This window comes from Passer montanus, unplaced genomic scaffold, assembly GCF_014805655.1.
Source record: "Passer montanus isolate IOZ18808 unplaced genomic scaffold, ASM1480565v1 scaffold221, whole genome shotgun sequence".
Lineage (NCBI taxonomy): Eukaryota > Metazoa > Chordata > Aves > Passeriformes > Passeridae > Passer > Passer montanus.
In genome coordinates, this window is record NW_024366827.1 from 383,635 (window position 1) to 409,845 (window position 26,211).

The window sequence follows — 26,211 nt, forward strand, 5'->3', positions numbered from 1 at the left end:
TTTTGCAATAGGCTCATTAAGTCAGATTTGCTTTCTGGTGGCGACACAGCCTAAGGCAGGGGTACAAAATCAAGCTCAGCTGCAGTCACTGGGTGTGTTGGGATACTGTCACTTGTTCAAAATAGGCTCCAGTATTGAGGTAACAATTTATAAAGACATTGCTAAAGAGGTAGATCTAGGTACTTCATTGAAAGAGTGGGGAAAGGGGGCATTAAATAAGATGGTGATGTTAGTCCATGCTAACATCTGTTTTTCTATTATAAAAGGTTCTTATATTTTATGTTTTTCTAATAATCCTTTTTGAGTTAAGAGACAAACTTTCTCATTTCATCTATTTGATCCATTTAGAGTTTTAGTTTATTAATTTATTTAGCATCCAATAGGGCACAATGTAGTTTCAGTTTTGTGATGTGAAGAACAATTAAAATGAGAGAACAGTGCTAAATTAAGCCATTTGTGTCTAATTGTGTAACCTTTACAATCATTTCTACTGACACAAAATAAGTCGCAGTTTTTTGCTAAATGGAGTAGTCTAGATTTGAATATATGTCAATGTAACACAATTCCCAAATGGGTGAGAATTTGTGTCATTATTTGTTATTGTTTTATAAACACTTTATAATGCTGTAAATGGTTAAACAAAGTGGCAGAGAATATCTGCACAACCACCTGACATTGGAAGTAGATACAAGTAGGCTGGAGTATTTGAATTCAAAATTATCGCAACAATAGAAATAACTAAAAAGATTGAATGCTTGTCATTAAAGAGAAGTGCAAGGTAATGTACTCAGGGATAATCAGCTAAATAAAAATAAGATGTGGAAAAACTATTGGCTTCATAAATATGCAGGGAAAATGGATAATGGATCAGAGTTGATGCCAATTCCACAAACTCTTTAGTCACCATTAGACCAGGGAGAATTCTGTCTGATGCACATGCACAGAGAAGCAGAAAGGCATGGAGCATTCTGCAAAAATACAACTTGTTTGTTTTGAAAGAGTGCATGTATACAGCAGAACTTCTTCATAGTCCTTAATGTTTGTAAAGATCAGCTCATCTTAGCAACCAGTTCTAAAAATGGAGTGCAGGCTCCCACAAACCTCATCAGATCACATCCAGGAGGAAGTGATTTTGTTACTGCGCAGAGACTTCTACTGTATTCATTACAGCCAACAATATCAGAGCAGTGTACAGTAGCACAAGACAGCGACTTTCCCCATAACATTTCCATGGATAGGACAGTATAACTAGTAATGTATTCCCTAAGGAAATTAAAAAAAAAAAAACAAAAAAACAAAAAAACACAACTTTTGGCATTGTAGGGTTTTAACATTTCAAAAGCTCCCTCATATTTCTAGGATATTTTATCACTGAGAAATGTGAGTCGCTGCAAATGTTTTGGTTTTTTGGGGGTTTTTTTGGTTTTTTTTAAATTAGTCTGGACTTCTTTCGTTTCCTTCTCTTCATGCATATTTCTCAGTTTACAGTGTGACCATGTGACGTTCATATTGTGTCATGTACACAATATAAAAAAGGAGAATATTTACACATTCAATAAAAGGATAGTGACACATCTTGTGTCACTAAAGTGTGTCATTATCCAGCATTCAGAAACCAGGCAGAGGCACAGCGTGCTGTGTGTAGCAGGGACCTGAGTGTCACTTCTCAGCTCTTGCTGCCCACATCGCTGGGTCTGGCAATTACGGGAATTGGTCCGTGTCAGGAGAGCAAACATCAGCATTAATTATAACTGTGGGATCATTTGTAATGTTTCTTTATTCTTTTGTTAAGTTTCCTTTTGTGAGACGGTAGGGACTGGTATTTATTGTAGGCCTTTATTTCCATCTTTATTCTTCACTGCATTCTCAATCTTTCTCAGAAAGTCGGCAGGAAATATGGATTAGATACATTCCCAGACAGATAGTACAGAGGAGAGGGGAGACAGCAGGAAGCGGGAAAGATACCGAAAGTCAGATGAAAAGAGCTTCAAAGATTCTCTTCCCTCATAGCGGAAGTTTCTAAAGGATCAGAAGATGAAGCAAAACATGAAGGTTAACCTACGAATAACCACGCTGGCTATTGGAATTGGATATAAAGGATGTACTTTAGAAAAACCGACAGGTGCTTAAGTGGTCATAGCTGTGGCACGGCCTGAGGCGGGTGCGTGCACTGCAGCGGCTGAGTGAACGCGAACCTGACCTCCACACCCGACACCGCCAGCATTCCACGGGCACGGGCAGCGCGCCGGCACCGGGCCTTCCCTGCGGGAATCGCTCGGCACGGAAGTGACGCGCGGGCGGGAAGTGACGGCGGCGGCGGCGGCAGCGCGGGGCCGGGAGGGCCATGAACAGCCGCCTGCAGGAGATCCGCGAGCGGCAGAAGCTCCGCCGGCAGCTCCTGGCGCAGCAGGTACGGCCGGGGGCAGCCCAGCTACCGGGGCACCGCGGGGCCAGGGTCTGGGGCTGGGCTGGGCTGGGCCGGGCGCGCCGTGACTTTGTGTTCCCGCTGTGCAGCTGGGAGCCGAGAACGCGGACAGCATCGGCGCCGTGCTCAACAGCAAGGATGAGCAGCGGGAGATCGCGGAAACCAGGGAGACCTGCAGGTCGGTATCGGAGGGCGGTGGCTGTGCAAAACTGGGGGCTCGGTAGGAGAACAGGCCCGGCAAGTGCCATGGGATTGCACTCGGTGAGAGGAAGTTCAGTAATTAGCCAAATCAGAGCCGCGACTAAGACGAGTAGGGTGTAGTTGTTCCCTTCTAAGAGCAGATTGGAAATACAGGCTGACTTCTGTTTCTGGTGTGAAAAAGCTACTGTATAAGAAACGGAGATCTGAATTTAGAATGGGCCGTCTGCTTGGGTCCCAGAGCCTTCATGCTTTTCCTAAGCACAGTTCAGGGCAGTTCAGCTTGAAAGTTCTCGTGAAACTACGGATATGTCTAGGACAGAGCATCTACTGCTTATCCATTCTCTGTGTGTGAACAGGCTTAATTCTGTAGGCAAACTGCTTTGGGGTAAAGCAAGCTGTAACTTTTAGAACAGAAAAATGAGAAACGGAAGGGAGTGAGCTTAATTCTGTAGATATACTGCATTGGTTAAAATAAGCTGTACTTTTGAGAACAGAAAATTGAGAAAGGCAAGGGAATTAGTCTTTTAAAGAGTTCTATTTTTAATAAGTTGTGCTGAACTCAAATATACTGAGAGAGGAATAGCTTTCCATGTATGATGTTTTGAAATAGTTTCAAATTTGTAACGTGCAGACAAGGCATCTTATCAAAGATTCCTGAACACTTTTCTTTGGAGACAGAAACTTTCTTATGAGGATTTTTGGCTGTTCATAGGGCTGCTTATGATACTTCTGCACCAAATGCAAAACGTAAATATCCAGATGAGGGAGAAGCTGATGAGGAAGAGATTGAAGAATATAAGGTAAGAAAAAGAGGAAAAAGTTACTTTTCTCTGGTGTTGTGTCCCTGAGGTGCTTAGAAAATTTGTGTGCATATTAAAACAAATATGATGTGTATACATCCTTTAATATGTATATTCCACAGTGGCATCTCCCTTGATGCCTTCCACTGCTGAAGTGTGAGAGAGAGGACATAGATGCTGCGTGGTTCACCTCAGGTGTGACATGGGTGCACTGGACTGTACACTCAGCACACCTCAGTGTGTGGAGGCTTAGTGGGTGCTGTTCCTAGGAGGAGGCAGGCCTGGGAGGAAGTGCCCACAGGGAACAGCACTGAGCGGTGGCTGGCTGTGGGAGGAGGCAGTGAAATGTGTTTGTGCTGGGGGAAACAGAAAGAATCTCGACCAGAATTTCATTGTGTCAAAAGAAAAGTTGTGCAGCTAGCAGCAGGCACAGGCCATGGGATGAGACAACGGAGGCTGAGAGTGTCTTCTGGCCCATCTGTGCAGTGCCAAGGGATGCAGTTCTGGATGAGTGGAAGAAACAAGGGATCCTAAGGGAATTGGAAGTAAGAGTCTTGGTTCAGGATGTTCTTTTAAGTGTCCAAAATGTCCAGGAGGAGTTTGGCTAAAAAAACAAACCAAAATTCCTCCATGCCTCCATGGTCATTGAAGTGTCAAACTCTCATGCCCTTCACTTTTCAAATGCTCATCCCAAAGCTATGTGACAGCTTTCTCCTCATGTGATGTTTTGGCCAAGATAAGAGATAGAAAGAGCTTAAATAAAGGCATGATTATGATACAGCTGTCTTTATGATTTGGTTTGGGAATGTGGTTGCAGTGTATGTCCTCCTCCCTTTTTTCCATGTCCTAATAACCTTGTTTCTGTGGTAAAATCAAATCAATGTCAGTGTATTTATGAAATAGTTCGGTGTCTGCTATTCTCTTGGATAAAATAGTAATTTTTTAAAATACAAAGCCTTCATCATATTACATTTGTGTTCAGGTTTGTAAATCTTCCTGTAATAATGTCTACCTTTTATCTTACTAAACCAAAAAGTTAATGTATGACAGGATGTTTTTGATGGTTGATTTTGAATGTCTCTCTGTGAAGGGACAGACATTATTTTTAACATGATAAGTATATCCTGTTTAGTAAAGAAATGGTCACAATGAGTTAGAAGGCTGTGAACCAGTATTTTTATTCTTGTATTAGTAATCAGTTAATATCAATTAATTTTACTTCTTCGCCAAGTACATGGTGAAAGAACTAAATTTTAATTACCTATAAAATATATGTGGATAAGTTACTTGTTGGCAAAGTACATGAATCTTATCATTAAGATTTTCTTAATCATTGTGGAGAAGACTTACCCTGAGGTGGGCTGTAAGTGGCCAGACTTCTTTTATATTGTTGAAATGGAAGAATATTTTAATAAGAGTAGCTCAGATAAAAATTCAGTCGAGCAGATGAACAGACTTAAGAAACTTGAAACCCCAGAGTAGAACATCTATTGTGGAGTTATCAGCTGTTTCCTGCAGGCATTGGTAATTCCCTATTGGCAAGGAGATAAGAACAGTAAAATTCCATCTCTATTTTCCTGAGCTCTCTGAGCCTGCTTAAATTTAGTCTTGTAATAAGAACTCACACAAAAATTTGGATCCTTAGGTGTCAAGCCCTATTGTATTGTGTTTAATGCAACTTAGACAAAAGCAATGATAGATTAACTAGAAGTGTTGTGGACAAGTTTTGCAAGTTTGCCAGTTTTGTTCGGAAAATCAGAGGCATTTCTGATGTGAAGGGACTTGTGTCTATACCCCTGACTTGCAGGGTTGGGTTCTATGTGATGGGATCAGGTACGTCTTCTGAAATGGTTTAAAAGTTTTGTGCCCTGGCTTCAGATTTGGTGGAAATGAATGTACCCTCAAACCTGTGTGAGAGCAGTTTATGAGATAAAAGGTGAAGTATTTTACTTTTCTCAGCTGTGTAGGAACATCTGATGCAAGAAAAGGAAAAAAAAGCAATGCATTTTAATTTTGGTGGATTTTTTAAACTTTCTGTGTGTCTGGTTTTGGTTTTTCTGTAGAATAAGTGTGAATTTGTAGTGGTGATTCTTCATAAGGCTCAGGCTGATGTGAGAACAAAGGGCAGCAGTGACTCCAGTTGGGCAGCTTGTCTCTGGTGTTGGAGCCTGGCTCTGCCTGGCCAGCCTTGGGAGGTGGGTGCACTATAGGGAAGAGATGCACTATTGGAAAAATGAATAATGGATATTTTAAAGTCAGAAAGTTCAGCTGTGCTTTTGGAGAGCTCCTAAAATACTCCTTTCTTGTGGAATTGTAACAGTTGTCCCGGGTCAGTTGAGCTCCCTGGTCTGTATTTGGAAGTGAGATATAATGGGAGTAGAGTCTGCTGCCACTGTGAGGCTTTTCACCACGCTCTGGGAGCTGTGGGTGCTGTTCCACCTGTGGCCTTCCCCAGGTGATTTGACTCCATTGTTTGAGCCTGTATGAGTGTCTGGTGTGTGGAGTGCAAAACCACTTGTGGTTCTGTTTTGCTGTCTGCCAGCCTAATTTAAGACTGTCCTGTTCTGCTTTGTTGGTGCAAGCAGAGGCCTGTGGGCTTGGGATGCTTCCGTGCCATTGTTGTGGAGACTGAAGAAAGCTTGCTTGGTTGAATCATGGATTCCTTGTATCTCCAGTCATTTGAAACAAGCGATGTTTGGATATTGTGGAGTTTCTGTTTGCCTATAGCAGGTGCTTTGGAAAACACAGATAATTCATGTACAAGTATCTTGTGTTACTGCTGGTATCATTCTGTCTCTGCTGTGACTGTGTCCTTTCCCTTTGAAAGTTGGTGGTGTGGGCTTTTGTTTGTAGCCACAAGACTTTGTAAGTAGTTTTAAACTACTTACAAAGGCATAAAGTGAACTGGGATCACTCGGGTATCTAACTTATCAGCAAAAGGGCAAGATTTAGAGAACGATGAAAGAGGGAAACAGGTGTAATTTATGATGGCATAAGCAGTTTTTAGTAAAACTCAAGCTTTCAGCTTTTTTTTTTTTTTGCCTGAATAACACTTGCTGCTGCCTGTCTGTACATTTCTTTTCCTTGCAAACACTCCTGCTGTTTCTGATTGTAATCTTTTCTTTGATCTGGTTAAACAGACAAGCAAAAAGACTGTATATCTCTAAGTTCATCACCTGAATAGGAAAGGGGATGCTGTGACCTATTTACCACATCAGGCATTTCAGAAGTCAGTTGAAAGCTCCACTTCGGAAATAACAGAAGCTTACCTGAAGATTTCAACATTTAGAGGGATCAAAATTGGGAGGGACAACACTTAATTTTTTATTCTGCATTCAGACAGCTTATGTGACATGAAGTAAATGCAGCTGTAATAATAGGGCAGATGTTACCAATTTATTAGTTCTTCAGTTCTGCTTCTGTGTTCTATAAATCTATAATACTGGCTTGATCCAGGATCAGGGGGAAGGCAGAAAGTGATTTGAGGTGAGTCTCTCTTGAGTTTCTGTTCTCTCTGAGTTCTGTGTTGGATATTCAAAGTATGTCAGTGTAACAGATCTCTGAATCCCAGAAATCTGTTGAATGAACAGTTGGTGGCTCTCTAGATAGTTTTAATGTAAATTCTGGGGCTATAGAAGAGAAATGTTAAAGTTACATTTAAGAACAGTCCAGATGAAATACTGACTTGTACCATGAGCTGTTTCTTCAAAGTGTGGACTTTGCTAAGGCTGGGAAATAAGAGGTGACTGTGGATATAAATGCTCAGAAGTTCTGCTGCAGAAGAACCTCAATAAAACCTACACTTTCAGTCCAAGGAATAAAAGTTTTGTGGGACAAAAATGTAAAGTTCTACATCTTGTAAAGCACTGTCAGGGGCTGCAAGTGAAGGGGCTCTTACTTCTTCCTTCTTTCAGAGGCCTTTCCTAGTAATGCTGTCCTTGTTAGTGAGAGAGGTGCAGACTTTTTGGGGAACAGGTAATTTCTTTTTCCCACTCGAGCAGTGTAGCTGGATCTGCTGTTCGTAGACAGTCCACTTCTCCTTACGATCTGCTTCTTGAGGAAAGGACAGAAACAGCTTTATCTTGTGTGCACACTTGTAATACCTGCTTTATTTCCAAGGATGAAGTAGAGCTGCAGCAGGATGAAGAAAACCTGCCCTATGAAGAAGAGATTTACAAAGATTCCAGTACCTTTCTCAAGGTGAGCTGCTTTTGCAATTGGAAGTGTAGTCAAAGCTGGCCTAGTTTTCTTAAACTGTTTCTGCAGCTGATGGGATCTGAAATACAGCTTTAAAGGCTGAAGTAGTGGCTTGGAACTCACAGGTACAGAAGTTGCCTGTGACAGATCTGACTGTAACTGGTGTTTGCATTATTCTGAGGCACCTCACAATGGCCTGCAGGAATGGTGGGCCTGGTTTGGAAAAATGATGGTCTTGCTCAGTGGAAATTATAAAGGCATGTTGAAAAGATAATCTGCTCCTTTCTCATTTGTCAGATTAACACGTACAATGTGTCTGTGTATGTCCAGTTATCTCCTGTTGCTCTCACTTGTTCTTCCTATTCTTCAGGGCACTCAGAGCTTAAATCCACACAACGATTACTGCCAGCACTTTGTGGATACAGGACACAGACCCCAGAACTTCATCAGAGATGTTGGTATGTCATAGCCAGGCACTGTTTGAAGATGAGTCATTTGATTCAATAGCACTTCTTTTTCTTCCCCTTTTGTTACTCTTCGTAGGTTTTATTGTATCAGTGTGCATACATATCAGGGTAGGCATCTGCATGAATGGTTTTATTTTCAGTTACTTAGGAGGCCATAATTACCAAGGCTGTTCTTACCCTTGGTTTTACTTGAAACTATTTCACCAGGAAGATTTTTTTTTTTTTCAACCTAAGCTATTTTGATTCCAGAAAGTAGGTGAGTTTAATGAGGAGATCTTGAAACCTCTGGAAGTTTTCAGTTCAGCTGTGTACTGGGCTGTATTGCCTCTTAAGCATGTAAAGTATGGCAAATAATGACGCTTAAGTCAGGAAGCAATATGGATAATGTTTCTCAGCTAAATTAGGTAACTGCTGACAGCTCGTTAGTATGCCCAGGTGTAGAGGACGTTGCTTTTCAAGTTTACATATATCCAGCCATAAGTTACTACTGAAATGATGCTGCACTGGGCCTGAACTTAAACTTGCTAAAACTAAGGCACAGTTTGGTCCTGTTTCCCAGAATAGGCTTCTGGCATTTGGTTTTTAAAAGGAGCAGAACATCTCCCTCTGCAGTTTCATGCAACAGTTCTCTGTATTTTATCAAGTGTAAGATTGCCAAGGCAAGGGGGTTCTGTTTTTAAATGGCAGCCCAAAGCGGTTTGATTTGCCTCCAGAGGCTTTTAGTTTATTCTTCTCTATAGTTTGTGAATAGTTCTGTGAAATACATCTGGATGTTCTTCTAAAAAAATGGGCTGTTTTGATTCAATTACATTTTAATCTCAAAAGCCCTTGGCCTTCACAGTTAAGTATTTGAGGCAGTTCTGCACTCTTCTTGGAAATGAATATGGAGAAACAGCAGCCCTGTTGTGTGTCATGACTTCTCTGCTGTGTAACAGATGGGGAAGGGGCAGGACAAGCAGGCAGGTGTTGGTGTGCAGATGAACGCAGCAGTAGGGCCTGAGCTGTGTCGAGCTGTACCCTGCTGAGCACACATTTTCTACACCATGATCACAACTTTGCTGAGGTGCTGCGTGTTAGTGCACGTGGCCCAAAGAAGAGCAAGTGGTTCAAAGAGAACACCCCAGCTGTATCTTTTGGATGTTGCTGTTGGAAAAGAGGGAGAGACCTGGGGGTCTGCGTTGGGTTAGTCTGAGGGTTTTTGATTGAAAATTGTTTTGCATCTATTGCTGAGCTGCTGCTGCTCAGGGGTATTGGCCTCACAATGGCTGGAAGCAGCACAGTGGTGGAAATCAGGAGAACACAGCAGGAGCTTTAAGCTGTTACATATGTAAGGCAAAGGATGAAAATAACTTTTGGGTGTCTCATGCACGAGTGGCAAGAGATAATAAAGGTTAGGGACTGAGAACTTCACTTTTATCATGGCATTCCTAGGATTGGGACTTAAGAAGTTTGAATTAAAATAAGGAGAGATATGAAGGGTTTGTGGGTCTGGGTGAGGTTTTTCCCCCACAATTTGTTAGTACCATTCCAAGTTGTACTTTTAAATTAATATGAAGCTGAAGCCTTTTAAATAACTCCTACTTAAGCTGAGGTGATACTGCTTGGGAAGCAAGAATGGCACCCTGTTGGTTTATGCTGAACCTGCTGCTGGGAATAGCAAACCCATTGTCTGTAAGGGAGAATGAAATATAGTTCAAAGTATATTTTCCATTTTACAACATTTGCCTCAAAAGATCTAATGAGGGTTCTCTCCTTTGCATTCTGTGTACATGAAAGGTTGGAAAATTGACGTCATAAAGCTAAATGTAGGAACATGTCTTCAGATCTTCATGACTGCCACCACAGCACCAAATCTCAGTGTGAGGGTTGCCTCAGGGAACCAGCCACACCCCAGGTGCCATTTGGAAACAGTTGTCAAAGATTACACAGACTATGCTGTGAATTAATGTTAATTATATCTTAATAGAAATTTATGGATGGGGGAAAACCAAAATAACTTCTTTGATCATCCTGGCACTTTCAGTTTAAATGAGAGTTTGTTTCCTTCTGGTAACAGGAATAGTGAATTCCTGATCCACTGTAGTGTTCTAGAGAAGATCAGAGCACAGGCACTGCATCAGTAACAGCCCTGATTAGCTGGGTGAGGGCAGGAGGCTTTTGTCAAGTACTGGACGAAAAACTGCTTTAAAGGGTTTGCTCTGTTCTAACAAAAATTAAAATGAGGCTAAGTATTAACATTTGGATCTATTCAGAATACTGGACAATGCTTAATTGATAGAGATTTACTCTGTTAAGTAGTTGTTAACTTCATGTTTTCTTCTTCTTAGGCTTAGCAGATAGGTTTGAAGAATATCCAAAACTTAGAGAGCTCATCAGATTGAAGGATGAGCTGATATCTAAATCTAACACTCCTCCCATGTAAGTGTTCTTGTGGAAAATACCTTTCTTCTCCAGACCTGTTTGAAGTTAGCTGTCTGCTTTGCAAATCTCTATCTTCAGCTTAGAATTTACATTTCTCTTTCTGTTTGTGTATACAAATGAATCAATTGAGGCATAGAAGAATAAGATCACTCTGGTGTTGTTCATTTAATCTAGATGTTTAATACGATGTATAAACCAGATTTTATTTCCAGTGTGTGATTAGTTATCATTTCTAAAGCTTTGATTTTTTTAAGACCAAATTGTCAACTGGCTGCAGGCTTTAATTTGGGAACTAAGAGAATATCATGTGGTGATGAATCTTACGTTATCATTGGTTTAAAGCTCTTCTTGTTATCATGTGGTTTATGATAACAAGAAGAGCTTTAAAAAAATTGCCTCTTAATATAACCTTAGCTTTTCTTGTAGCGGCTGGTTTTTGTATAGTGTTCAGCTATTATCTGAGTCCATCAATCACATGTTATTTTGGAGTTGAAGACAAAAATGTTTAGGCTGACTGAAAGTCATTTGTGCTTGTTTTTGCTGAATGTCAGACACAGCCTCAGAGTGCAGTGTGTTACTTCAGGGATTCAGACCTCTCTGAACTCAACCTTATGCTTGTCATGTGCAGTAGTCTTGATCTGTACCACAAAAATCCACCTTATTTAATGATAGTCACATAAAACCCTCTTAAATAGCTGTCTGAACAACTGAGTGCAAACTGCAAATTCAGCCTGCTCTTCTAAGCTATGCATGTGTTTTGGTCATAAAGTACAAAAGGGGGAAAACCAGTAATCAAATGCTGCCTTCTGACAACACCAAGTACACATGGAGTCTTTTCCACACACTTTTAGGGAAGGGGAAAGTGATGGTCTATTGATCACCTTTACAAAAGTTAAAGGAATTTAGGGGAGGGCAATGTCATTTTTTGGTAGTGATAGAGCAGTGAGTGGTGTGCAGGCGTGAGGGAGAGTCATGAGTGTGTGAGCATGTATGTACTTCATAGAATCAATGGTGGGGGGGGAATTTTGCTTGGTGCAGGAATACAGAAATACATGTATACTATAAAAGGTAACCATGTTTCCAGTATTTAGAATCTTTGGAATAATTCTGAAAATATGCCACTTTTCCAGTTAGCCAGGCAGTGAGTGTTTGTTTCTTAAATGTTTATGTTTCCTCCTATTATAGACCGCAGGTGTACAGAAAGTGCAGTGAGTCTGCACTAGGTATTGTTGTACATGGGCATGTGTTTCCTGCTTGCTAAGTTAGAAACCTAAAAACTGTTTATTAAGACTACTTAAAAACCACAAGACAATAGCATCCAGCCTCGATTAAGTGCGGATGTGTAATGGATCTCCTCTGGATTTAGAGCATTTGAGATGTACAACCCACCCAGGAGACCCTGCTCTTAACTGGCTGCACAGAAGTGCTGTGTGGAGAGTGGTTCTCAGGCCACTGTTGCACCTTGTCTGATGCAGTCTGGCATCTTCTTTCTAAACAGGTATTTGCAAGCAGACTTGGAAGCCTTTGATATTAGGGAACTGAAGTCCAAATTTGATGTGATTCTCCTGGAGCCACCATTGGAAGAATATTACCGAGAGACTGGCATTACTGCCAATGAAAAATGCTGGACCTGGGATGACGTAAGTACCTGCTTTGCTGGGAAGAACATTTCATACATTTGTTTAAGCAAGTCATTTCAGGGTTTAATTTAGTAAACACAACTTTTTGTTCTCTCTGAGCCTGGCTGAAAATGTGAACCTAGTAATAGTGGGTTTTCTCTCTGCCCTTACCTTCACTGGGCTTTCTCTTTGATTTTTGACTGTTGAAATACTGAATGTCCATTGAAAAGATTCCCTTATTTCTTGAAATTCCTGAGGTTATTAAGGCATGCTTTTTAATATGCTGGTCTTCTGGTAAAAAGTGCAGGTTAGTTTGCTTTACTGACATTCCTCCATTCTTCAACTATTGACTGGGTAGGAAATTTTGATGGTCAAGCCAGTAATAATCCCTAGAAACTTAACGAAATAGATAAACCTCTCTTGCGGAAGTCTTTCTCTTGTATTTATTCAAAAATGGTGCCTAGCAGTGCTGCCCAGGGAAAAAAAACCCATTCCATCCTAACAGAAAAACTGGAGTGTGGGAGGCAGGACTCATCTTCATAGTGTAGAGTTACATCCTCCTAGAATGGCTCCTACTGCGTTATTTTTCCTCGGAATAGCATTGAATGAAGCTTGATTAGATGTGTTAGCAAGTTAGAGATGAATCCTTTCAACTTGTGATGACTAACAGATGCTTTGCATCCGAAGTTATTTCATCTTGAATGTTACTCATCTGCCATTGTTGAACCACTGTTCTCATAAATTCTGGCTGCTTTTCCTGAAAGTGAAAATGGAGAGAATGTCTATTCCTATTTAGTGCTAGGAATTAAGCTGAGATTTTTGGAACATTTTCACAACCTTCATGTAAGTACTTACAGAGAGGAAAAGAAACAGAGTACTGTTGCTTCTGTATTAAATATTTTTGCTGCCAGTGGAATGATAAAACAAAGCAGAGATTTGAGGAGGAGACCATGTGGGTTGTGTTGGTCTTTTAAGTCTAGAATTTCTTATACAGGTAGAGTTTCTGTTTGTGATTGTTTCAGCCCAGCCCCAGGCAGCCACTCGCTCACTCCTGCACCAGTGGGACCAGGGAGAGAATTGGAAGGGTAAAAGCTGGAAAACTCAAACGTTGAGACAAAGACAGTTTAATGGGGAAAGCAAAAGCCATGCACACAAGCCAAGCAAAACAAGGAATTAGTTCCTGCTTCCCTTGGGTGGCCCCCAGCTGTGCTTCTTGATGGTTTCTGTGACAATGCCTCAAGACTTAGTATTCTTCCTGATGCAACTGGTGATTTGTATTTAATTCAGAAATGCTTTTATTGCACTAGATCATGAAACTGGAAATTGAAGAAATTGCAGCCCCAAGGTCATTTGTGTTTCTGTGGTGCGGCTCGGGTGAGGGTCTGGATCTCGGCCGAGTGGTAAGATGTTGTTTTAATTCAATTTATCAGGGACAGGCTTAAGAGTTTATTTTTATCTTTGACTTTTCCCTGTATAGAATTGTCAGCCGTAACTGCTGAGGGATGTTTTGTTACTGTGTTAGAGGATATGTGATTTCAAATGGCATTAACTGTTAAGATACTGTAAATGTCCAGCTGAGCCATTGACTGTGTGAGGAAGCATAATTCATTGGGGTCGTGGTTTGGATGTGTTGACAGAGGAGCAGGTTGCCAAGTTACAATTTTTTAACAGAAGTCTCAGTAGTTTTCTGCCATAAATGTTCATGCTAAGAGAAAGGTCCTACTGTTTCATAAATTGAGATCTAATTGTCATTTTTCTGCATGCCAGGGAAACACTACTTGTGTTGGGGATGCTGCACTAAGAATTCCCAACTGGCTCTTGCAGTGCTGAAACATTCTTTATTTAGTTCAAGCAGTGCTTTCCATGAAAACAATTCACAGACAGCTCTTTAAGGGCAGCCTGTGATTACTGATCTCTTTGCTTTGGCTGTTTTTCAGTCTGAAGTTGGCCAGATAGACTGGGTTTGGTCATAGACAGGTTTGTGTAGCTGGACAGTCTTTGAATAAGAAAAGTCAAGGGCCTGAGTGAGTGTTCAGTTCGGGTCACTTGATGTTTTTGTGCAGTGTGAACCTTTTTGTTTATCACATTTAGTGCCTGCGCAAATGGGGTTACAGAAGATGTGAGGACATTTGCTGGATTAAAACAAATAAGAACAACCCTGGCAAGACCAAGACTCTAGACCCCAAGGCTGTCTTCCAAAGAACCAAGGTAAAGGATTGGCTCCATTCTTCCTCTGTTTCCATTCTCTCTCTCTGTGCTGATGACACAGCCAGTGTTGGTGACAGGCTTGTGAGAAAGCCAGCAGGAGGACTTCCAAGTTCTGCTCTGCAAAGTACATTTTATGGAACTAAACTTAGCAATAGAGTTTGACAAAAGTCAATGTCAAAAGAAGTCTTCTAAATCTGTAGATTTTAGCTGAATCTATTAAAAAATAACTATAGAAGATCGGCTATTGGTTCTAAATGCACACAAGGTGTGCGCCCAGAGCTTGGACCAGAGACAAGTCTGGGGGAACCAGAGCACCTCCTGCCTTCCTGGAGCTGATTGTGTAGCACAGGTGACAGAATGGGTCAGCTTGCTTTAAACCAAACTTCTTTTTATGATGCTTTGTGGAGGATGTGTATTGAAGGAGGTGCAGAGAAAAAAAAGTGTTCTGGTTTGTGACTCAAATGTCTGTTGATCAGAAACTTAGAGAAATGTAAATGCGACTCATAAATAATTAGTTTGGGTATATGTGAGTGTAACTGGAAGTTGGACTGAGTACAGACAGCTGATTGACCATTTATTCATTTCATGTTTTCAGTGAACCTCAGGATTCCTTCCTCATTCATTCATCATTATTAGCATTAAACATCCTCAAGTCTGTCTCAAATTGGCCATTGTTAGGAGTATAAACTTTCCTTTAGGATATCTGGAATCTTTCTCTGACTTGCGTTTACATTAATCTGAAGTTTGTTTGAAAGTGTGTTGTATTAGTTATAAATATTTATAACTATTGTGTGTTTGTTGTGTGTTTTAGTTTAAGGCTAAAACTAACACAGGAGGATTTGAGGGGACTATATGTCTTTGTTTAGCACAGAAAAATAGTTTCTGGTATGGGGGAAATCCTTTGTTTATCGAGCGAGAGTTGAGCTGAGGTCACTGTTTGTGATAAACACTGAAAATTGAGTGAGTTTGCCCTGACTAAACAAACACTGTTGCAAGCTGTGTTTGCCAGTGCTTAGAGCAGCATGTGCTGTGTTCTGTTTGACTGAAGCATCTCCATGGATGCTGGGTGTTGTGCCACCTGTCAGAAAATCCCAGGATTTGTGAGTGACATACTGTGTGCTATAGAAGAAAAAGGTTGGTGATAGTTCTCCTGAGGACTAGACTGAGGAGGCTTGGCTTGGTGGGTGCTTTGCTTTGCAGTATTCTGCCTTTCACTTCGCTACATTCTAGGTCCAAACCCGTCTTGCATGAGTGCAATACCATCTGCATAGATTTGACAGGTCTGATGTTGTGCCTTTCATGTTTACCCACTAGCTCTACAAACCCTTTCCAAAATTCAGGAATGATTACGTGTTCTTGTCTGTGACTGTTTCCTGAGCCATCTGGTGGTGCATAGTGAGTCAGAGCATTTGATCCTGTGGAACATCGCTCATCCAAGATTGATATTCCCAGAAACAGAGCTCTGAAATGAGTCTGTAGGAGCCTCTTTTCATCCTGGAACAATCGTCATTCATGGGTGCCACATATCACTCACTTAAATTGGTCTGCAGTGTTGTAGAAGGAAGGAAAACAATGCATGTTACAGCTCAAAAACACTTCTAATGCTGATGAGCTGCCTGAGAGTGTGATACTGGTTGTGGGGTTTATGCAGAAATACCTTCTGGAAAGGAATCTGAGGGGAATTCTGAGGGTCACTTTATTAACAGAGGTACAGGATGAAAAAGTACATATTACTCATATTACTTCCACTGTCTGTTTCAAGACTGAAAACTTTTAAAGTTGTTATATGAATAAAGTTAGGATCAGATTGCTAAGACAGGTATTAATCATAATTAATAACCATTCCTTGCTCTTGCCATCACGTTTTTCTCTTTTGCCTTGTGGAGACTTCTCAGCCTTTCCTGCCTGAAGTTCTGTAACTGAAGAAGTTCACGTAGCTGACTTCAGCCTTGAATTAAGTTTTACCACCTCATAGTGCAGTTTATCAAGCTTCAGCTTGAAGTACTGCTCTGGTATGTTCTCAGCTGGCTCCTTTGGTGGCTCCAGCTTTTCTGCTCTAGTTCTTGTTTCAGACTTTTCTCTCCTGTAAGGGTGGAATGTGCTTAGAACTGTCCTTGCTGTCCCTTGTGCTCACCTGGCACAGCAGGACATGTGACATGTGAGAGCTCTGTGTGTCTGCAGGAGCACTGCCTCATGGGCATCAAGGGCACCGTGCGCCGCAGCACCGATGGAGACTTCATCCACGCCAACGTTGACATCGACCTCATCATCACCGAGGAGCCTGAAATCGGCAACATAGAGAAACCTGTGGAGATTTTTCACATCATTGAGCATTTCTGCCTCGGGCGACGGCGACTTCACCTCTTTGGGAGAGACAGCACAATTCGACCAGGTAACTGCTATGTTGTTTTTGGTCAAACAGTAAAATTCATTTCAGGGTCCCAAAGAGGTTTCCAGATGTATGTCACAGGTCAGATAGCAGATCTGAAGGGAATAGTTTTTTGTGTGTGTGAAGAACTGTCAGTCACAGAACTGTTGTTTATAAAGTTTATGAGAACTCTCATTTCTGTAATTTTTCCAGAAGAGAGGTTTTTGTTAACCAATATTTTTGCCTATCCATGTGTTTAATTCATCAGTGAGCATAACAAAATCCAGTTGAGATTCCTTTTCTCCCATATGTTTACGCTTCTCAGAAAAGTGATTTCTTTCTCCAACTGGTTTTCAACCCCTGTGAGCTTAGTGCGCTTGCCTGTGTCTGAAGTCGCAGTATCTTACAGTGGGTGCTGCATCTGGCATGATGCAAAATGCAAGAAATACATGGATCAGGACACATTGTTCAGGTATTCCTTCAGTGCAGCTACCAGGGGATTCTGTCTGTCAGCGTCTCACAGTCAGGTACTTGAGTATTTTTTAAAAACACTGTTGTGGTGTAAGGACAGTAAGAAGAAGGGGTAGGGGTTTGTGAAAGCACAGTGTGGATGTTGCCACAGCCGTGTGTAATAAAAAAATTTAAAAAAAGGAAAACAAGCCCTTAGAAATACACAACTGAAATCTCAACTGTGCAGCAGCTCTAGATGTGACTTTGATTCTGTTCAGTGCTGCTGATGTGTAGGTGAGTGTTTCTCCCTGTGACTTGATTGTTCATTTCCTGGGAGAAATTTCACTGTGGCCTTGAAGCCTGAAGTTTGTGGTTGCTTCTGCTGACTGTGTTTTTGTTCCCCAGGTTGGCTGACGGTGGGACCTACCCTCACAAACAGCAACTTCAACGCGGAAACGTATTCCTCGTATTTCACGGCTCCCAATTCCCACCTGACCGGCTGCACCGAGGAGATCGAGAGGCTGCGGCCCAAGTCCCCGCCCCCCAAGTCCAAGTCCGACCGGGGTGGGGGTGCTCCTAGGGGAGGAGGAAGAGGAGGGACTTCGGCAGGACGGGGAGAAAGGGGCAGGGAGAGGAACAGAACCAACTTCCGCGGTGAGCGGGGCGGATTCAGAGGGGGCCGTGGAGGGACCCATCGAGGGGGCTTCCCCACCCGCTGAAGAGGTGATGGCTGCTTCCTCTGCCTTGTCTGGGAATCTTTCCCGTAGTCTTGTTTTTCCTACAGTGAATTCCTCTGGGGACTCAAGCTAGATGACTTTTACAATTGTTTTTGGTGCATGCCATTCCAAACAGTCGGCCTTGCAGTCTGGCACAGCCCCTCACCTGGCCATGTCCTGCACGGGCAGCACTGAGCTCAGAGCAGAGAGCACCAGCCCTTCACACCACGGCTAGGATGGAAATGACCCCTTGCTCTCCTCTTAGGAACCCTGCAAGGTGGAGACTTCTTTTGCAACTTCATTTTCTCCAAAACATGGATTCCGTCTCCATTGTTGGAGGTTTGGGTTTGGACTGATTTGCATTAATACGATGGAGCGGGCATGAAATGCAGCTCTGAATTGCATGGCCACAGCAGACTTGCTGTCCTATGGAAGAAAAAGTGCTGTGTCTGTATTGACACCTATTTTAACTTCTCTGAAACCAAGGTTTTTGTTAACCTTGTTAACCTGAAACCAAGGAGCAAATCAAATAAATAGAATTCTATTTTTCCTTATTTGGTTTAAACTTTAAAAATTATTCCTGGGAATAGGAAAAGGTTAATTTTTAATTTGTGGTGTATATGCACTCACCTGCTGTGTCAGTAGTGGGGAGAGTGGTAATTCTGTGCAGCTGTGTGTTCGTGGACAGCACCCAGTTGTGCATTTATGTGCAGCCCAGAAGTTGTGCACAGGTCTGGGCTGCTCCTTGGGTGTGTGTCTGTAACACCTTGTTCCTTGGGAGGGAAGAGCAGTGTCACTCAGAGCAGTCCCAGAGACCCTGCTGGAGGGAGGATTGCACCCGGGAGCTGGTTTGAGTGTGTGATCCCTGAAACAGGGAACACAGAACAGAGTGCTGCCTTTGCCTGCGGGTGTTGCACACATCTGAGAATGGCTGTTGCTGATGCAGTGCAGTGTGAATAGAAAGTGACCCCCTTCCCTACGTACCATGTCCGTTTTTAGCAAAACCACAGCTCTGAGCTTCTTGTGCAGTTCTTGGTAGGCTGAACAAACGTGGCTTTTGATGTCTCAAGGTCTTAGGTGTGGGGTTTGGAAAACTGGCGTTTAAGTCTGAATGTTTCTCCTGAAGCCCAGCTTTTAAATAACTGTCCTGTAAAGTAGTGGATTATTAAACATGTTTGTCAAAGCTGATGTTTAAATATCTTCCTTAATATTTTGTGTGTGTGTTTTGAGGTGTTGGAATTGCTAAGTGGTTTCCTCTGTGCTGTTGTAGACAGGAACTGTTCTTTTGATTTTGAAGATTTTGATGGGCTGGGGAACTCCCTGGCTTTGGTCATGTTCAGCATGGGATTGCCATAGTGCCAATGGAAACTGCCTGTTGTTTACAGCTTGTTTCTTCCTCTGTCATATGTGCACATCTGCAGAGTGACTGGATTTGGGAAGGGGAGTTTTGAAGTTGGTGTTTATCTGGTCATTGGTGAAGTCTGCTACAGCTGAGAGAAGGTAAATGCCCTAGCAGGGATTTTGGCCCTAATTATGTTGTTATTCGAAAAGTAAAGACACTTAGGACCACTGCTTTTGTAGCAGGGAAAAATACTTTCTTGTTTTTCAATGAGTAGAAAACGTTAATTTCTGTTTGCCCCTTTGAATTACATGCCCAATACTGATAGTTCAGTGAGTGAGCTGCTCTTAGCATACACTTAGGCTAAAGGGAACAACAGGAGGGCCAAAAACTAGTGAATCTGAAGTGCTTCTGTTTTAGTTTGTGGTGCTGCTCAAGACTTCACTGACTGAGGAGGGTAGTGGCAGGTGATGGAGGTTTCTTGGTCCTTCCCATCAAAGCAGAAATAGCTCAATAACTGTAAGGAAAAAAATGAATAGTGCTGCAGCAAGTGTTAGATTAGAGCTGTCTGGATGGGCCACCTTTGCCAGCAAAGTCTGATGTCCATGTTGTTAATGAGCAGCTGATGGAATGTTTTAATTGAGGTTAATGGACAAGGAACTTGGCCCTGCACTTGTCCTCCATAAAGAACAACACTGCCCCTGCTCATCTGAAGGTGGAATTTCAGCAGTGACAGACTGACAAAGGCTGTACAGGTAAGGCAGTAGGGCTGCACACTCCCAAATCCTGGTCCCTGTCCCTCTGGGGATGGGCATGAGACTTAGGAAGTACTGGAGTGAGACACAGTCCCACACACCTCGTTACACAGGAAGAAGATTGGGTCATTTTCTCAGTCACTGGGATTTGGACCATACAGAAATGGTATGCTGATGAAAAGCTTTTAATCCCATTAGTAGTTGTCAGTAATTTCTCACTTGTAACACTTCCAGAGCAAGGGAAGGATAAGGCTCAGAATCACTGAGCTGATGAGGATTTCATTTGCCACAGGTAAATGAAGACTTGAGCATGCTCTCCTGGAAGATAAAAAGCCTGATGAGTTTCTTCCTTTCCACTTGCATTAAATGCATAATGTCTCCAGTCTGATTTGCGCTGCCTGTCTAGACCTTGGCATGTCTTTCCATCCTGGAGCAGGCTTAGAGCCCTTGGATGTTTTACACCCTGTGAATTCAGTGGAGGACTCAACACCTGCACTGACAAGGTACTCAGGATGTGTCAGCATTTGGCTTCACAGGGAATTTAAGACCCTGGTCAGGTGTAGATCATGGTGTGTAAATCAGCCATCAGCTGGAGAATTCCATGCACTCTCTGGCAGTGGTGCTTGCAAGGAGCTGGCTGCAGTGCTGCTGTGCTGTGCAGGCTGGCAGTCAATGCTCTCAGGGGGTTGAGGCTCTTCCCCAGCAGCAGTTTGTTGTGTGTGTTCTTAGCTGCTGAATGCTTTGCTCAGAGGAGTGGAATTCAGGTTCCAAACCTGAATGAGCAGTTTTGAGATGATCATGGAAGTTAACTGGCAGTATGTAGTGGAATTAATTTTAGAATATTCAGCTAGTTTTGCTGTTAAGGAGCAACTGACCACATGCCCCATTACACTGTAAAAAGATAGGTCATTTTCTCAGTCACTGGGATTTGGACCATACAGAAATGGTGACTAGTGATGAAAAGCTTTTAATCCCATTAGTAGTTGTCAGTAATTTCTCACTTGTAACACTTCCAGAGCAAGGGAAGGATAAGGCTCAGAATCACTGAGCTGATGAGGATTTCATTTGCCACAGGTAAATGAAGACTTAACTTGAGCACGCTCTCCTGGAAGATAAAAAGCCTGATGAGTTTCTTCCTTTCCACTTGCATTAAATGCATAATGTCTCCAGTCTGATTTGCGCTGCCTGTCTAGACCTTGGCATGTCTTTCCATCCTGGAGCAGGCTTAGAGCCCTTGGATGTTTTACACCCTGTGAATTCAGTGGAGGACTCAACACCTGCACTGACAAGGTACTCAGGATGTGTCAGCATTTGGCTTCACAGGGAATTTAAGACCCTGGTCAGGTGTAGATCATGGTGTGTAAATCAGCCATCAGCTGGAGAATTCCATGCACTCTCTGGCAGTGGTGCTTGCAAGGAGCTGGCTGCAGTGCTGCTGTGCTGTGCAGGCTGGCTCTCAAGCAGTTTTGAAAACAAAAAGCTGCTGTCAGGAAGAGCCACCTTCTCTGGGCACAGAAGGTAGATGACTCCTTCTGCAGTCAGGGCAGCCTGGCAGTGCTGCTGGCAGCTGTAGCACCAGCAGAGCTGTGGCTCACAGGGACATCTATCAGACATTACAGAACAAGTTGTTAACATTATAACAGTCCCTAGAGGGGGCAGTGAGGTTTAGCAATAGAGAACTGCTCTTGAATAGAGAGGTCATAAGGAATCCCACAGCATTAGCTATATAATAATGTCATTTAAGTACAAAATGAAGGCACAAGTCAGGGTCCAGCAGCAACACCTTTTGATACAACTTCCTTGCAGTCCATGCTGTATAAAAGTAAATTAATAAAGATCAATGCCCTGTTAAGAGAAATGCAGTGTAACAGCAGTCCCCTCTTTGCTCAGAGCAGAAAATACCTTTTCCTTATCTGTATTGAGCAGCTTTTTGTCATCTCTGTTTTTTCAGCTTCCCCGGTGCTTCCACAGTTGGCAGAATGGAAGAATTTAAAGGAAACGGAAAAATTCAGTTCAGGCACACTGGCATTCCATTTTTATAAATGGGTGACAATTCTACCCCTGTAGCAGGTTCCACATTGAAATCTACACTGCCAAGATGCAGACACAAATTGGAAATCACCACGTTCACAAAATCTTCCACCTTTCAAAAGAAGCTGTGGCATTCTGGCAAAACAGAAGTCTCTCTGCTATGGCAGAAACACACCGAGTCGCCGCAGGCGCCATTTGCTCCCTCAGTGCGCGATGGGGCCGGCGGGGCCCGGGTGAGGTCTCCCCCTCTTATCCCTCTTTTCTCGCCCTCCTAACCCTCACCCCGCTCCCTGTCCGCTCCTCAACACCGCTGCCGTCCTGTCCTGCACATCCTGACCTCCCACTCTACCCCTTCTTTCCTCCCCCGCCTTAGCCGGCTCCCTCTCCCCTCCTGAATCTCTCCTTCCCTCCCTTCACTGCTTCTCCCGTCCTCTCCCCGCACACCCCGACCCTCCACTCTACCCCTCCTTCCTCCTGCTCCTTACCCCGGTCCCTCTCCCCTCCTGAATCCCCCTTCCCTCCTGTCCCGTCCTACGCACCCCGACCGCCCCCATTCCCCCTGTGCCTTTCCCAGTGGGGGAAAGAATGAGAAAAGTGAGTGTGCTGCTCAGCAGTGACAAAGTCACTGAATTATCAGCACAGATCTAACCCACAACCCTGTGCCAGCTGCTGTGAACAAAGTGAACTCTCTCCAGCCAAAACCAGCACGCCTATCAAAAGCATCTGTACTCACAATAGCAGATTTGGTGTGTCCAGACCAAGTATTTTGATTTCATCTTGACTTACAGAAAAATACGGCCCAAGAAATCTTTCACCTCACAAATATCCTTTCCCTCACCTCCCTACAAAGGGAAATGTATTAGATGTGAATTTAGCTATAAATATTTTATTAGTTAAGATTTTAGTTCCTACTACAGCTCTTGCTCTAATGCTAACTTGAGCATAATCCTTCAGCTTCAATAGATTTTTAAAACACAGGAAGTCTTCTGAACACAAGGTTTACTACAAGAAGTGACTTTTGGATTATCTGTACACTTATCAAATTCTCATCAAAATTCAAATTGCCTGATGAAATATGTGTTCCTGCCCCTGAAATGTCCACATGGAGTGGTGAGGGGGAAATATCACTGCACCACACTTAGTGCAGATACCTGAAACACACTGGAACCATGACATACAAAGAACAAGAAAAAACGTGGTCAAATCCCAGAAGTTACTGCAAGCATCAGAAATCTGGCTAGATTTTCATCATCTCTCGATGAAGGATGTGCACACATCCCAGCAGAGTTTTCCATCTCCAGGTGAACACGGGCCAGCTGCCTCAATACCTCTCCGAGCTTCTTTTTGGCCTTCAGACCAGGAACACAGTGTCAAAAATGCCACATACCTGACAAATCCCCAGGGTGATGCAGGGTGCTGTTAATGTTTCTGTGTGTTCAGCTCACAGGCCACAAAGCACACCCCGGCTGGGCTTCACAGTTTCTCTCCAAAAGCCAATCAGCCCTTCCTCATAAACAAAACAAACAAAAAAACTGAAACATGCCACAATCTTTGTCTTTCTCACAAATTCCTTGGTTTCTCACTTTTAGCCACAATTTCTCCTCCTCATTTTCCAGCTTACGTAGCCTGGATCCAAATCCTCTTCCAGAAAACATGAAAAAAGCAGTAACAGCTATTTCAGAATAAACATTGACTGTCACATCTCTTCAAAGCCTTTTCTGAGTTTCTGCCCCACCCTGCACCATGCCACCTACACCTGCAGAACTCCTTGCAGACCTTCCAAGCTGTGATCCTTTTCTAGCCTCTCTAGCCAGTATCCCATTCCACTGCTGCAGTGCCACCGCCCAAAGGGCAATGACAGCGTCTCTGGTGACACTCCAGACACATCCCACCATTTCTGTGTAATTCCTTGTCATTCCTGTCAGTCCCTTCCAATATTTAAGTAGGTGAAAAATAAGTTACCTATACTTTAGTAACTTGAGCTTATTTACATACTTATTTTCTCTCACAATAAATATATTTTCTAAAATACTCTAACACTGGTATAATTTCATGTGGAATTTTCTTGTCATTCCCTTCAGGCAGCAGGGGGAATGTCACTGAGTGCAGCAAAGCCAGCCCCAGTTGTTTTGTGCTTTCCCAGGAATCAAATAATCTGTCTTGATTTGTTTTCTGGACCCAAGCAGGTTTTGGTGGGATGGCATCAATTCTGCTTAAACAGCGAGCAAACACAGCTCAGAAATTAAAGGATCTCAAATTATGCACAAATAACTGTAGGAGTGTCACTGCAAAAGGAGCTCAATAATGAATTAAAACAACATTACCATTCCCAGTTCCTTACATGTGGTATCCACAAACACATTACAAATTGGCATTACAAAATCCTGACCACCAGCAGGAACTCAGGATTCCCAGTGAGTTTTTCTGCCCAGTAATATTAAAACCAGAAACTCTTAGAAACAAATAAGTGGGAGTTAAGTGTTGGTAACACAGACATTGCTCACGACTTGGTTTGAAACACACCCAGACAAGTGTCAGCAAAGTCAAAAGCCATCAGAATTTCAGCTTCAGTCTGCAACAGAAGCAGCAAGGGCCCTGCCTTTCATCTCCCTACAATTTCACAGTTCCAGCACTTGCCAAGTATTTTACTTGGGATGCACCTAAACAATCTGAATCCTCAAATAACACCATTACCCGGGCAATGAAATGGAATATCTGTAGATGGTTTAGGATCTCCAGAGAGTACAGGGCAGGGGGAGGGAGGGTGAAGCCTTGTGAATGGAAATACCAAGTGAAATTGGAATTGAGGCATTTTGGGAACATTGCTGAGCTGAATGGCAGTTCAAAGAACCCTCACTAAGTGACAGATAAAAGCCCCAAAACAAGCTTTATTTCAGGCTTGGCTGCACAGAGAAGTGTGTGCTAATAAACTGAATAATCAAAAATAAATTGTTTCCATGTTCATTTCTTCAGAATGAATACCTGGAACCACGGCTTCACCACATTCATTACAGCTGTGCTCTGACGTTGCACAGGACAAGTTTTGAGGAGCTGCATTCTCTGCGGAGAGCTGGGCTACAGGGAAAGGTTTTCTCTCCCAGAACAGCAGCCATCCACAGTGATGGGTTTTAATTAGGGACAACTTCATGTACAGTGCTCACTCTTTAGGCTGCAGGGGAAGAATTCTGACAGGACACTGAGGAATCCAGGCACATAATGCCATTAGCTGAAATACTGAAGGACATTGCTGAATTCCCTTATAATGAATTAAAATTTATTGACCTTGACCTTTGTTGACCAAGGACAGTTATAAGCACCTTTTTGTTAGAATTTCATAGAATATTAAACAAGAGAATATTAACATTAAAATGTTTCCATTTTTTTAAAACTAGTGCAAATAAAAATAAACATGCCAAGATTTTACAATAGTTTTACCAGAAAGGAAAAATGTGAGTTCCTTTCCTCTCGCCTGTTATGGAATTAAAATATTTAAGTACCATCTTCAGATTAAAACTTGCTATTTCTGTTTCAGACTGGAAATGTATTAGTGATCCAAACAGGACTGTGCTTTTCCCAGCTATGTATTTTAATAAAAGTTTTGTCTCTTTACAAACCCTACCTGCTCATGCACACAACAGCATTCTCACTAATTACACAGATCATCCCTTGCTGCAAGAAGCAGGGTTTTGGAATTCCCGCTGTTCCTGAAATAGAGGCAGTAGAGCCTTTGGACAGAGACATTGTTTGCTAAATATAATTGTTGATTTTTCAGTGATAAGCAATGATAGTTCCAGCACATCTGATGGAGCCTGATCCGGTGATAATTGCACCTTGTCCCAGCAAACTAAACTTCCACCAGCAAGGACACAGGTTAAAGCCTGGCCAGCACTGCAGGCAATTCTCTGCCCAGGTCTGAGTTGTGCTTGGGAGCCCTTCCCCTTCTCACTTCCACACACCACGGAAAAGGACATTTACTGAGCACATACCAAGGTCTAAGGCTGAGGCTTCTCTCTGGGAGGAGAGAAGCAGATACACAAAGTTTACTGTGCCACCTCCAGAGGCATGCTATGCCCTGCCACATCCTCACTTAAATACTGATTTTAAATGTCAGAAGCAGCCTCTTTTTCTTGGAGTTCTGGTCTGGTTTTTTACCATTTTCCTGTTGGAAAAAAACAGGATTATCCTTTACATGAGAATGTACAATTTTTTTTTTT

General features: G+C 42.6%; 1 protein-coding gene across 8 annotated transcripts; it reads left to right on the forward strand.

Annotated features, from left to right (window-relative positions):
• Positions 1 to 1,906: 1,906 nt before the first annotated feature.
• Positions 1,907 to 22,163, forward strand: METTL14 (methyltransferase like 14). Of its 8 annotated transcripts, none has more exons than XR_005627542.1 (13): positions 1,907 to 2,410; positions 2,515 to 2,603; positions 3,339 to 3,426; positions 7,546 to 7,626; positions 7,994 to 8,081; positions 10,418 to 10,508; positions 12,010 to 12,151; positions 13,438 to 13,530; positions 14,222 to 14,338; positions 16,520 to 16,730; positions 17,562 to 19,966; positions 21,041 to 21,256; positions 21,918 to 22,163. XR_005627542.1 is itself a non-coding variant. In XM_039710050.1 (11 exons), the coding sequence occupies exons 1-11, from the start codon at positions 2,345 to 2,347 to the stop codon at positions 17,873 to 17,875; spliced, it is 1,380 nt and encodes a 459-aa protein (XP_039565984.1). In that variant the 5' UTR covers positions 1,907 to 2,344; the 3' UTR covers positions 17,876 to 20,460. The 8 variants fall into 8 exon arrangements, 1 of the variants encoding a protein (XP_039565984.1); XR_005627541.1 differs by lacking the exons at positions 21,041 to 21,256; positions 21,918 to 22,163 and adding exons at positions 20,080 to 20,132; positions 20,259 to 20,460; XR_005627543.1 differs by lacking the exon at positions 21,041 to 21,256.
• Positions 22,164 to 26,211: the final 4,048 nt, after the last annotated feature.

Coding starts and splice junctions, on each gene's coding strand:
- METTL14 (XM_039710050.1), top strand. CDS start 2,345: ATGAACAGCCGCCTGCAGGAGATCCGCGAGCGGCAGAAGCTCCGCCGG. Junction 2,604..3,338: donor GAAACCAGGGAGACCTGCAG/GTCGGTATCGGA, acceptor GGCTGTTCATAG/GGCTGCTTATGATACTTCTG. Junction 12,152..13,437: donor AATGCTGGACCTGGGATGAC/GTAAGTACCTGC, acceptor TTATTGCACTAG/ATCATGAAACTGGAAATTGA.